Raw genomic sequence first — 12,238 nt, forward strand, 5'->3', positions numbered from 1 at the left:
AGAGTTGTAAATAGTGTAAGAAAAGTTGGACCTATGTTTTTTTGCGGGTTATTGTCATAAAAACACATTTATCAATATTATGGGACATCTGGTAGTTTTTGCACCACGAGCGTACAGCTTCTTGTGCTCTGTGAAGAATTGGGTGATCCGTAGGAGTATTAGTTTCCTGGTAAAGTACGCAGTCATCTGCATAGAGCCTTAGTTTTACATTAGTTTAGAGGGGCAGATTAGTAATGAATACTGTGAATAACATTGGTGCTAAGACGCTGCCCTGTGGCACGCCTGACGTGAATGCTGCTATTCTAGAGGTGATGTCCTGTAACTGTACAAATTGGGAGCGATAGGTTAAGTAATCCTTAATCCAGTGAACAGTGGTACTATCTCCAACAGTTACTTCTAATTTACTTATTATTTTGTATGAGAAACACAATCAAATGCTTTTGAAAAGCCTAAGAAGATGAGGTCAATTCGTTTATGGCTATCAATGGACTGGGCTGCATCGTGTTTTAATTCTAAAAGCCGAGTAACCATTGAGAGGCCTTTTCAGAAACCGTGTAGTACAGGAGACAGGATATAATTTTTTTCTGGGTATATATTTATGTGTTTCAATATCATATGTTCTATCTATATACACACAGAACATGTTAGTGATATTGATCTGTAATTTGAAACAATAGTGTTTTTTCTGCCTGCTTTATGTATCGGTAAAATTTTAGAGGTTTTCCATACTGCGGGGATAGTGCATGATTGCAGCGCTTTATTAAAGTTTACACATAAATATTTTTCTACCCATCATGCATACCTTTTAAGGGAGATGTTTGACATGTTGTCTGGACCCGGGCCCTTCTTGGTATTGATATTATTTAGTAGATTGAGCACACCTTGCTCGGTAATTGTCAAGGGTTCTATTGGTGAATGGTCTGAAGATTGTATGAGTGGTATGTTTCCGTCATATACAGTAAAAACTGATTGAAAGTAATCATTGGAGAAGTTGGCGAGATCGTTGTTGTCTTCAGAAGAATGCATGAGCTCATCATTTTTCTTTGGATTTATATATTTCCGGAATTTATTTGGAGCGCTTATCAAAATTGTGGGAAGTACGTATCTTTGCAAATCAAGTATTTTTATCATCATTTAGTTCACTTCGCATGTCGCTAACAGCTACAGTCAGATAGTGTCTACTAAGGACAGTTGGTATCGTGTTCGGTTTTTTCTTAGACGTTTTGCCTTTCGTTTTGCATGTATCACGTCGCGTGTTATCCAGCGGTTTTGTCGCCCAGTTTTCTTCTTTTTGATCGAGAAAATCGCTCAAAAATATTGAGGTCTTTTTTATATAAGGCTATGGATGGCATAATCAAACACAGCTTCGCAGATTTCGCGATAGAATTTTCCTAAATAATTTCTCGTGTCAACTGGTTACGGCTGCGGCCCAAAATGATACATTGGTGCATTTACCCGTCTCACAATGCACAGCCGAAAAACTGCCAAAAGAAACAATGTTTTTTTTTATATTGTGACATGCTTTTTTGCTCAGGTGGGTTGCGACTCATTCTCAAGGCTCGTAAGCTTGCATAGTCTACTTGGTTTTTCTAGAGCAGAGAACACTACGCGGATGTTTTATCTCAAAACTATTTCTTTCACAAGTTGGGAATTTTTCGCACATACGGTATGACACTAGTTTTTTCCAGCATCGGGCTCACCATTGCCGTGGGGAAGAGGTTTTCAGTCAGTCTGAACAGTTCAATAGTTTCTTCATTTTCTTTCCAATGTTCAATCTATATCAAAGGGGCTCAATCAGGCAGAAATCAGAAAACAAATTTGAGATATTAAACTCCTGTATAACCCAAGAAAACACCCAGCAGTACGTTGCTCATAAATTGATACTAAAGTAATTGTGCTGAAGCCACGAAACTAAGTGGCTCTTTCAATTGATATAAAAGTGTGAGGATGCTGGCTGGGTCACGGCACAGCTTCAAGGGTAATACAAATTCAGAATTAAGTGAAAATAAGGCACAAACGGTCACACGAAGTTGAACTACAAAGGCATATTTAGTAGTACGAGTGATTACAACGTATGGAAGGTTAGCACGTGATAATGTTGTTAAAAATCCACCCCCCCCCCTCCTCCAACAGATGGAATGTGTCAGTACCTGTTTCTCTTTTCTTTTTTCTAACCGACCACAGAACGTGCCGAATCGGGTACTCTCTCTACTTGAGTCGCTCGTCTTGCTACAGGTAATTGCCTGCCACCCAAGCTCACCCACAATGTCCCTCCGTGACCTTCAAAGACACGTCGCGGAAGCCGCCCTATCCCCCTCTTTCTTTCTCCTCCTACCTCTTGTTTCTTCTTTTTAGGGGCGAAGCTCCTAACAGCAGCGCCTGTTCGTCCCTCGTAGCCGTTGTAGAATGTAACAAGTATAACATTTTGACTCCAAGGTGGTGCCGGTGAGAGAATTCTTCTGTGCGTTGTTGAACCATAAAAGATAGTGCTCAATGTACATGCCAATGGCTGCTAATGGGGAATGAAAGACAGGAGCATTCGCCTATAGTTAACGTGCACGCTGCGAATTCCATTAGCAGCCTTTGGTATGTACATTGATCACTATTGACAAGAAAGGGTTGCTACGTTACGGGTACGGTTACTCGCTGGGTGTAACCTCCTTAGTTTTAGAAAGGTTTAGCGAGCGTTGAGCCGCAGTGCCATGAATACAATGAACTAGTATATACCACGAATAAACTCGAGGTGGTTAAAGGTGTGAAGTAGACCCGAAGCGCAAGCCTTAAGAAAGTGTGCATGTGCCACCTCTCGTTTACTCCTTGGAATGTCCGCTGGATGGTGGTTCTTTTATATGGGGAATATATGATGAAAAGATGCGAGATGGTGGTACTTGGAGTGTTGAATAGATGGATGAACGGACACACAGACAGATGCATAAATGGACGCATGAATGGACGCAGGGGCGGATGCATAGACGAACGCAGGGATGGACGCACGAACAGACGCACACACGGACGGGCGGATGGACACATGAATGGTCACACAGACGGACGCACGGACGGACGGAAGCAAGAACGAATGGACGGACGAATGCTTCGCCCCACTCTCCATCATTCACTCCATGAATATGCTGCCAATTTTTTCCTTTTTTTCTTTTTTTGTTTCTTTTTGGTTTTCTCAAGTGAATGAGACGAAGGTAACTTTCGGCACAGCCTATATCACCACTGGAAAACACCACTAGTTCGTCGCTCTCTCTCGTTTCCTTCTTGCACCACCATGTCGATATGCGGCATGTTCGCATAGCGACGCACTTGTTCGCAAACTCTGATGAAGACCGGTCCACCGGTCGAAACTGTTGGTAATACAATTAAGACAACCGCTAAGTTGTGGTTCTTCTCTTCCCAAGTACGTTTGGCCCATTAGAAAAACTTCTTCAGTATATATATATATATATATATATATATATATATATATATATATATATATATATATATATATATATATATATATATATATATATATATATATATATATATATATATATATATATATATATATATATATATATATATATATATGTGTATATATATATATATATATATTATATATATATATATATATCCACGAGTGGGCTAGGTTGTTTGATTCCCTCCCTCCCCCCCCCCTCGCGAAAGAGTTGGTATGCCACTGATCGTTTTCTTTGTTAGACAAAATATTACCCAGAACAGACCAATAACCCTAAATTCGGACTCATTTCCTTCATTTAGCGAGGCGAGGGTGGATTTTGGTAGACTTAGTGCCTTTATATAGTATGCGAGCGGTTATTGGTCAGCTGCCATCTCGTCACAAGATCACGTGCTGCGGGACGCTATCAAGAAGAAAACAAGCGCGTTCCAAACTCGCTGTTGATCGTGGCCACTGGGAGCACTGACTAAGACTTCCAGCAATAAATACATATGCCCCTCAAAATGGCCGGGGCTATGACTGCCGGGGTAGCTCAGTTGGTAGAGCATCAGACCTGTTATTTGAAGGTCTAAGGCTCGGTCCTTACCCGCGGGAAGTTATCTTTTTGTCCTCTTTCTTTGCTTTCTCACGTTCACAGTGCAATTACTAATAATTACACCCCCTATAATTTTCTTGGCGAAATTGCCTGTCAGTGCTCGTTAAGATTGTGTCTCACACTAACGGGTGTGTTTTTTCATTTTTGGTGAGAAGTAGTTGTAGTAGTAGTAGAAAACTTTATTATGTACATAATCCAGACAGGCTAGAACTCCAGTGCCCCGAGGAATATACAAGGGGAAGAGTGAAGTCTGTCCGGCAGGGTGGTGACCCTATTCCAGGGCCCCACTGGCGCGAGCCATCCGTTCAGCTCTGTGGATCAGTCGCAGCTGATCTACCAGGGCTGGGCTAGACAGCAGCGCTTCCCATTCTTCCCATGTGCCATTGGAGTCGTGTTCTTCGTCACGCTCTGCACACTCCCACTTGACGTGAAAGAGTGTTGGGGTGGCTCCACACCACGGGCATAAATCTCTGTACGTCGTGGGGTAGATCAGGTGAAGAGTGTGCAGATTTATGTGTTAGTCTGTATTCTTCTTAGCGCTGTTGCCTCCGCAGCACTGAGATACTATGAGGACGTGGATGCAGCTGCCTATTTTCCCTGTAGTACTTTAGGATGTGAATTACTCTGGCAAAAGAAATGTTTAAAAAGCCATCCCATTCGGAAAAACGCCACTGCCGAGAATTTACACCAGCAGAGAGGTAGAATACGTATGGTTCTTGAACAGCAATGGGCTGCTTGCTTGGTTTATTTTAGCACTGTAAGGGGGTTTATTTGCAGAGCAGAACGTAGAAGGCGAAGAAGTCGGCATCGTTGCAGTAAGCACGAGATTATGCTAATGGCGATGCCCCTGAGGCGCCGAGAAATGCCGCTGAGGCTCCTCTTCTTCACTACAATCGTCCTCCGGAGAAAAATCGGCCATCCTACTGGATTAGGAAGAAGAAACGACTAATGGGTTATAGTATGGCCTGAGGCGAGAGACGTGGACAATGTCGCGGCCGCGGTAGCGTAGGTCTGAGGATGAGATGATGGGCTCCACGATATAGTTGACGAGTGACGTTTACTCTACAACGCGGTATGGTCCTAGGTATTCGGAAAGAAGTTTTGCGGAGCGGCCAGGTGCAGCAGCAGGCGCCTGAAGCCATACCAATAAACCAGGTGGAAAGTTTGAAGCCGAACGGTTTCCAGGCTGGCGGGATCGCTGCTGCCACTGATCCTCGGTAGAAAAAGAGTGGGCTAGCTGGTGGCATTCTTCAGCATGTTGGACAGCTTCGGACAGAGTTGTACTTTGGCACTCATCAGGTTTATACGGAAGAATAGTGTCTACTGCATGTGAAGGTTCTCGTTCGTATAGAAGAAAGTACAGCGAAAACCCAGTTGTAGCTTGTACCGTAGTATTATACGCGTAGGTAACGAACGGGAAAACTTGCCCCCAATTTGAGTACACCGAAAGCACATTGCCAAGAGTACGGTTGAAGCGCTCCGTCATGCCATTCGTTTGAGGATGGTACGCTGTATTTATGCGGTACACGATTTGGCATTCAGTGAGTAATGCCATCAAAGCGTCAGAAAGGAAGGTTCGGCCTCTGTCACTTAAGACCTCGCGAGGCGCACCATGACGCCGAACAAAACGTTGCAACAGAAACATTCCAACGTCACGGACTGTGGCAGTCGGTAGCGCGGCTTTTTCGGCATAGCGTGTCAGATGGTCTATCGCAACAATAATCCAGCAATTACCAGCTAAAGTTGATGGTTGTGGTTCGTAAATATGAATGCCGACGCGATCAAAAGGTCGACTAGGACAAGAAAGAGGTTGTGACAGTTAGACTTCCCGGGAGGTAACTTTCGTCGTTGACACTGAGCACACAAGCGAATGAATTTCCGCACGTAGTGATACATGCCACGCCAATAAAATCTGAGTCAAAGCCTAGCGTATGTCTTGAAGAAGCCTGCGTGGGTGCACTGTGGGTCAGCGTGGAAAGCTTCACAGATAACAGCTTGAAGATGGCAGGGTATCACAAGGAGACACTTGCGACCATCGGAAATGTAGTTGCGTCGATAAATAAGATCATCCTATAGGCAAAAGTTGCTAGCCTGGCGGTGGAGAGCGCGAGACAGCGAAGGAGTGAGAGGGTCAGAAAGAATGCTTATGAGGCCACTGATCCAGGGATCTTTTCGTTGTTCCACGGTCAAGTGCAGGCTCGAGGGAAGAGAGGCTAACACCTTCATCCGATAAGGGTGAGCGAGAAAGGGCGTCGGCGTCTGTGTGGTTACTACCGGATCTGTAAATAACGCAGATGTCGTACTCTTGAAGTTTGAGCGCCCAGCGAGCAAGTCATCCGGAAGGGTCTTTGAGTGCGGATAGCCAACAAAGGGCGTGGTGGTCAGTGACGACGTCGAATGCGTGACCATAGAGGTAGGGGTGAAATTTTTCAAGAGCCCAAAACAATAGCTAAACACTCTCGGTCACGGAGTAGTTAGCCTCAGCTTTCGTCAGAGTTCGGCTTGCGTAGGCGATGACACATCCATCAAACCCTGCCTTTCGTTGCGCAAGCACAACGCCAAGTCCAACACCGCTGACATCAGTATGAACCTCCGTGGAAGCGGTATGATCGTAGTGGCAGAGGATGGGTGGTGAAGTTAGCAGGCGGCGTAATTTTGTGAACGCATCGTCACATGCTGGTGACCAGGTGAAAAGGTTATTGTCGCCGCAAAGAAGGTCCGTAAGGGGTGCACATATGGAAGCAAAATTTCGAATAAAGCGTCGAAAGTATGACGACAAGCCGACACAACTTCTAAGGTCTTTTGGGTTCTTTGGCTTCGGAAAATCGGCGACTGCTCGAAGCATGGCGGGGTCGGGAAATATGCCGTCCCGTGATACGACGTGGCCAAAAATAGTGAGCTGCCGGGCACCAAAACGACACTTCTTGAGGTTGAGTTGAAGGCCGGCGTCGGTGAGGCATGTGAGGATGTGCTCGAGACGATTTAAATGGGTGTAAAAATCGGTGGTAAAGACAACTACGTCATTGAGGTAGCATAAACATGTGTTCCACTTGAAGCCTCGTAAAACAGTGTCCATCATCTCTCAACAATGGCTGGAGCATTACAAAGGCCGAAAGGCATAACGGTAAATACGGATAGTCCATCGGGTGTGACAAGTGCTATTTTCGGACGGTCAGATGCTTCCATAGGAACTTGCCAGTATCCAGAACGTCAATCCAGCGAAGAGAAGTATTCGGCTCCCTGCAAACAGTCAAGGGCGTCGTCTATTCGTGGTAACGGGTAAACGTCCTTACGGGTGATCTTGTTTAAGCGTTGGTAGTCGACACAGAACCGAATAGAGCCGTCCTTCTTCTTAGCACAAATGACCGGTGACGCCCTCGGACTGTTAGAAGGCTGTAAAATACCCCGCTGGAGCATGTAAGCAACATGGTCGTCACTCACACGGCGCTCTGACGCTGAGACTCAGTAGGGACGCTGCCGTAGAGGCGTGTGGCTTCCTGTGTGAATCTTGTGAGATATGTTCAATGCCTGACTGAGGTCATAAGCGTGGCTGTCAAAAGAAGTGCGAAACTTTTGCAGCAGGTTGACCAACTGGCTTCGTTCTGAAGAAGATGTTGTGACGTCGATGGAGCGGTGGAAAGCGTGGAGGAGTGTCCGGTCAACAACAAAGTAAGAAATGAGGGCGCCGAGGTCCGTAGAAAGTTAACTAGATGGAGCGTCAAAAATGTGACGGGCGTCGATCGGATGCACGTGACCGAGACATTCATCATTTTCACTGGTATAGCGCACCACCACAAGGACACACACAAAGGAGAGATGCACACACACTTAGCGCTGTGTGTGTGTGCATCTCTCCTTTGTGTGTGTCCTTGTGGTGGTGCGCTATACCAGTGAAAATGATGAATCTCAACCAACTAGCCCGGCAACGTGCCTTAGCGAGATATTCACCATGGAATAAAGGTAAAGGCCCTTCTAGCGTGTTGTACATGACCGTCATCGTGAAGCAATGGTGGAGAGTAAGGAGAGCAACGGGCAGTGTAGAACTTTTGCGTTGAATGAACAGGGCAGAGGGCGTAAATAGAACATCACCGTCGGAAATAGCGTCACACGACAGTCACCAGCAGAGAAGAGCGCGGTGTTACTGTGGTGTCGTCAGAAACAGACAGTTTATAATATGACAAGGAGGCTTCGACACCGTCGACATCAGGAAGTGCAGACAGCTAAAGTTCAGCGCGACAGCAGTCAACAACGGCATTATTATTCACGAGGAAGTCCCAGCCGAGTATTATGTCATGGGAACACAAGGGCAATACTACGAATTCATCGATATACACAATCCTTTCGACGACGACTCGTGTAGTACAGGCTGCGAGAGGTGTTACACTTTGTGCGTTAGCCGTTCTAAGAGAGAGACCAGATAATGACGTCAGAACTTTGCGGAGTTTGCGGCACAAGTGGACGGAAAGGACGGATAGAGCGGCTCCGGTGTCGACAAGTGTCAGGACGACGATACCATCGACTGACACTTCAATGACATTAACTGGACATGGGCGATGACTTATGGCCACGGGGACGCAGTTCGTGCCTCTGAAACTGCGGCCGTTAGTTTTCCTGATCGGTGGGTCCGGAACGGTGACGCATAGGGGAAGGCGAACGTCGACGTGAAGATGGAGAGTGGTGGGTGGGCCGAGTGGACGATCAGGGGGAAATGAAGAGGAAGGAGGGCTTGAAGGCGTAGAAGAAAACTGAGGGTTGAAAGTGGGCATTCGTCGAATGTTCGGAGCAGCCTGGTGACGACAACAATAACGCGCCACGTGGCTAACACCGCCACAAGCAAAACATATCGGACGGTTGTCGTATGGTCGCCATTGGTCGAAGTAGACGCCGAGTTACGGCTGGGGGCAGAAAACTGCGGCCGAGGTAGTGTCGGCATAGGCGGTGGTGAATAGGGCGGCGGCGAAAAGGGTGGCGGCGAATACATAGGCGCTGGCTGGAACACAGGCTGTCGAGGTCGAGCAACGGCCTCGGCGTACGTGAAAGGTGCGGCGACTGGCGGCGGTTCACGGGCGGGAGGAAGAACTTGTGCGACCTGGTCTTGAATGAAGTCACGGAGTGTAGACGTCAATCTGCGTGGTTGATCGGGTACGCAGGACATCAAAGAGAGCTGACGAGCGACCTCAGCGCGGATGAACTCTTGGATCTTGGAGAGAAGATCGGCATGGTCTTCTCCTATGCCAAGGGTGGACAGGCTGGACAAAGAAAGAGTCGTCGAGCGCCGGGGGACGTCGGGTGGAAAGACGTTGCCGGCGCAACTCGTCAAAACTCTGGCATAACTCGGTTAGTTCTATGTCAGTGTGAGGACTCTTAGAAAGCAACACTTAGAAAGCGTCGTCCTCAATGCCCTTCATGATGTGCTTGATCTTAGGCTCTTCGGACTTCGACCCGTTGACTCGCTTGCAAAGGTCTAGAACTTCCTCAATATAGCTAGAGAAATTCTCACCAAGCTGCTGGGAACGAGTATGCCAGTGTTGTTCGGCATGGTGTTTGCGTACCTCAGGCCGTCCGAAAACTTGTGTCAGGCTCTTTTTGAAGACAGACCACGTAGGGAGTTCGAGTTCCGCTTCGTGGTTTATGAACCACAGCTTGGCCACGTCCGACAGGTAGAAGGAGACGTTAAGCCAACTTGGCGGCGTCATCCCATTTGTTGTGAATACTCACTCGCTCGTACATAGAAATTCAGTCATCGACGTCCTTGTCTTCTGTGCCTGAGAAAACAGGGGGATCTCGCAGACGCAGAGAACCGGCGCAGAGGACAGTTGCCAATGCCGGTGGAGGAGTTGGAGCGGCGCTTGCGTCGGTAGGCATAATGGACTGTAAAATGCGATTCCGAAGTTTCAGGGTGATCGAAACCCAGCAGACTCCACCACTTGTAGCGGAGTTTATTTGCAGAACAGAACGCCGAAGGCGAAGCAGGCAGCAGCGTCCGGCCAAGCGCAGCAGGCACGAGCTTATGCTGATGGCGATGCCCCCGAGGCGCCGAGAAATGCCGCTAAGGCCCCTCTTCTTCACTACAACACTATCATGTGTCCCTGCCTATCCCACCTCTCACCTTTGAGGCTGTGACTATCTGGTATGCTAGAGCCAAAGAGTGTGCGAATGAACTAAACTTTTGTAATGTCGGCTTTGTGGGTGTGCGTGAAGATGCAAAGCACTTTGCGAAACGGGAGGAAGTTTTACGACTTCAGCAGCTAACTCAGAAATAAAGGGTGTACATCGCAGCTGATGCTGTCTCGGCGGGCCAAGTGAAGCGGAGCTGTGGGTCGCTACTCATTTCGCGTCGCTCTATGGTGGTCTGAGTCTGATGTCACTGAAACTTTCGTTACGCTTCCTGAACAGTGACGTAGAACCCACTCGCGCTAGCGATGAGTTCCGATCGTGAGAATGAGCATTCAGGGGCAGTTCGGAAGTGAATGAAGATATGTTCGAAACGTTAGCAGGGTACATGTGTTCGTGATAATTGTCTTTGCATATAGAGCAAGCATACAGTAGGCTCTTTACAGTCTAAAAATTTGGTGTCACACCCCCATAAAAATCCCTCTTTTATGCTAACGTAAAACTGAGGTTGCCTTTGCACGAAGCCCTTACCGTCATTTGCTTGTGCGCTTCTTCTATGTGCATGCTCATGTAATCTGAGTGGCGTAATTTCATCGAGTAAAGAATCAACGGTATAGGCGAAAACACATTTTAAACTGGCGGCGAGAATTCAGCTTCACCACTGATTTCATCGAAAAAAAAGTAGTACTCTTATATTAGAACGTCTTTTCTTCAGTTTTACACAATTTCATGCGGTGACATTCAATTAAATTGCCCCGCCGTGGTGATCTAGTGACTAAAGTACTCGGCTGCTGACGCGCAGGTCGCGGGTTCGCATCTCGGCTGTGGCGGCTGCATTTCCGGTGGAGCGGAAACGTTGTAGGCCCGTGTGCTCAGATTTGGGCACACGCTAAAGAACCCCAGGTGGTCGAAATTTCCGGAGCCCTCTACTACGGCGTCTCTCATGATGATATGGTGGTGTTCGGACGGTAAACCCCACGTATCTATCAATAAAAACATTCGATGTAATTAATTTAGGCGACTTAGAACGCCTGTTGCCACTCACGTCTGATGCTAACTTGACGAATTTAACGGTTCCGACGGTAGTCTAAACTTGCTACGGGATATCGAAGGTTAGACTTGACAGGTCCCTACAATGAACGTGGTTAAAAAAGTCGCACGTTTGCTATCTCTAAACGTTTAATGTTCAAGGCATTTGCAATGGATGCAGATGAGACTGCGAAAACACTAACAATGGTTCCGATTTACAGGGACATGATTCCACAGCAGCCGATCAAGCCTTGGTTGGACTCGAAGCGCGCAGCACTTTTGGCCAAGGAGAAATTTAAAATGACAGCCGACAACGTCACTGAACTAGTCAGCTACGATGATCGGAACTTCAAAGTGCAGGTAAGTTTAGCGCGATACGGTTAAAGAAATAAATCAGTGCAAAATTTTGTTTACTCATGTTACGAATGAAGAAACAGGGGGAAAAAAGAGCCTGCGTCACCTGACATAGGTATCGGCTTCCTTTTGCTGTTAGAAATGATAAATCAGAAAGCACATAATACAGGGGTTTCAAAATTAAATCAGGTGACCGGCCTCCAGCACAATTACTTGTCGTTCAAAGGCCGGAAGATTGAGAAGCAAGTCGACTTTCAGCAACATTTCACCTACAATGGCCACTTTGAAAAATGCCTCTCTCGTATCTCATATACGGGCGATTTATGAACGAAGTTTGATGCTAGAATTACTGAATAAGCAGATACCGACCTTCAGAATGACTAATACCTGAACACCAGTTCTAAAATGTAGATATTTTGTACCATGGCTAGACGTCAGCACACCAGAGAAGTGCCTGAGACTAAACCCGTATCTGCAGCTTGCCCTAACAAAGTGTTCTTAATCGCAAGAGGCGCGAAAGTAATGCGAGAACCACTTAGCGAAGCCGCAATACTTGACTCTTTGAGAAGGCACGGGCTGCATGCGGACCGTGTGTTTGACACCTTTCACGTAACGGGACAACCACGAAAGGAAGGCAAAAACTTAGATGATACATCTGGTACATACGGTGAACGAAAACGAAC

General features: G+C 46.7%; 1 protein-coding gene across 4 annotated transcripts in view; it reads left to right on the forward strand.

Annotated features, from left to right (window-relative positions):
* The window catches only part of LOC119174088 (hydroxylysine kinase), a 294,965-nt gene that overhangs the window by 40,066 nt on the left and 242,661 nt on the right, over positions 1-12,238 (forward strand). For 2 of the 4 annotated variants that reach the window (XM_075896241.1, XM_037424888.2), the window contains one exon: positions 11,423-11,561. In XM_075896241.1, the coding sequence (XP_075752356.1) occupies positions 11,427-11,561 (135 nt within the window). In that variant the 5' untranslated portion in view covers positions 11,423-11,426. Of the gene's footprint in view, positions 1-7,517; positions 7,728-11,422; positions 11,562-12,238 lie in introns of those variants that run through there. The other 2 variants (XM_075896242.1, XM_075896240.1) reach the window with 2 other exon arrangements.

This window comes from Rhipicephalus microplus, chromosome 5, assembly GCF_043290135.1.
Source record: "Rhipicephalus microplus isolate Deutch F79 chromosome 5, USDA_Rmic, whole genome shotgun sequence".
Taxonomy (NCBI): Eukaryota; Metazoa; Arthropoda; class Arachnida; order Ixodida; family Ixodidae; genus Rhipicephalus; species Rhipicephalus microplus.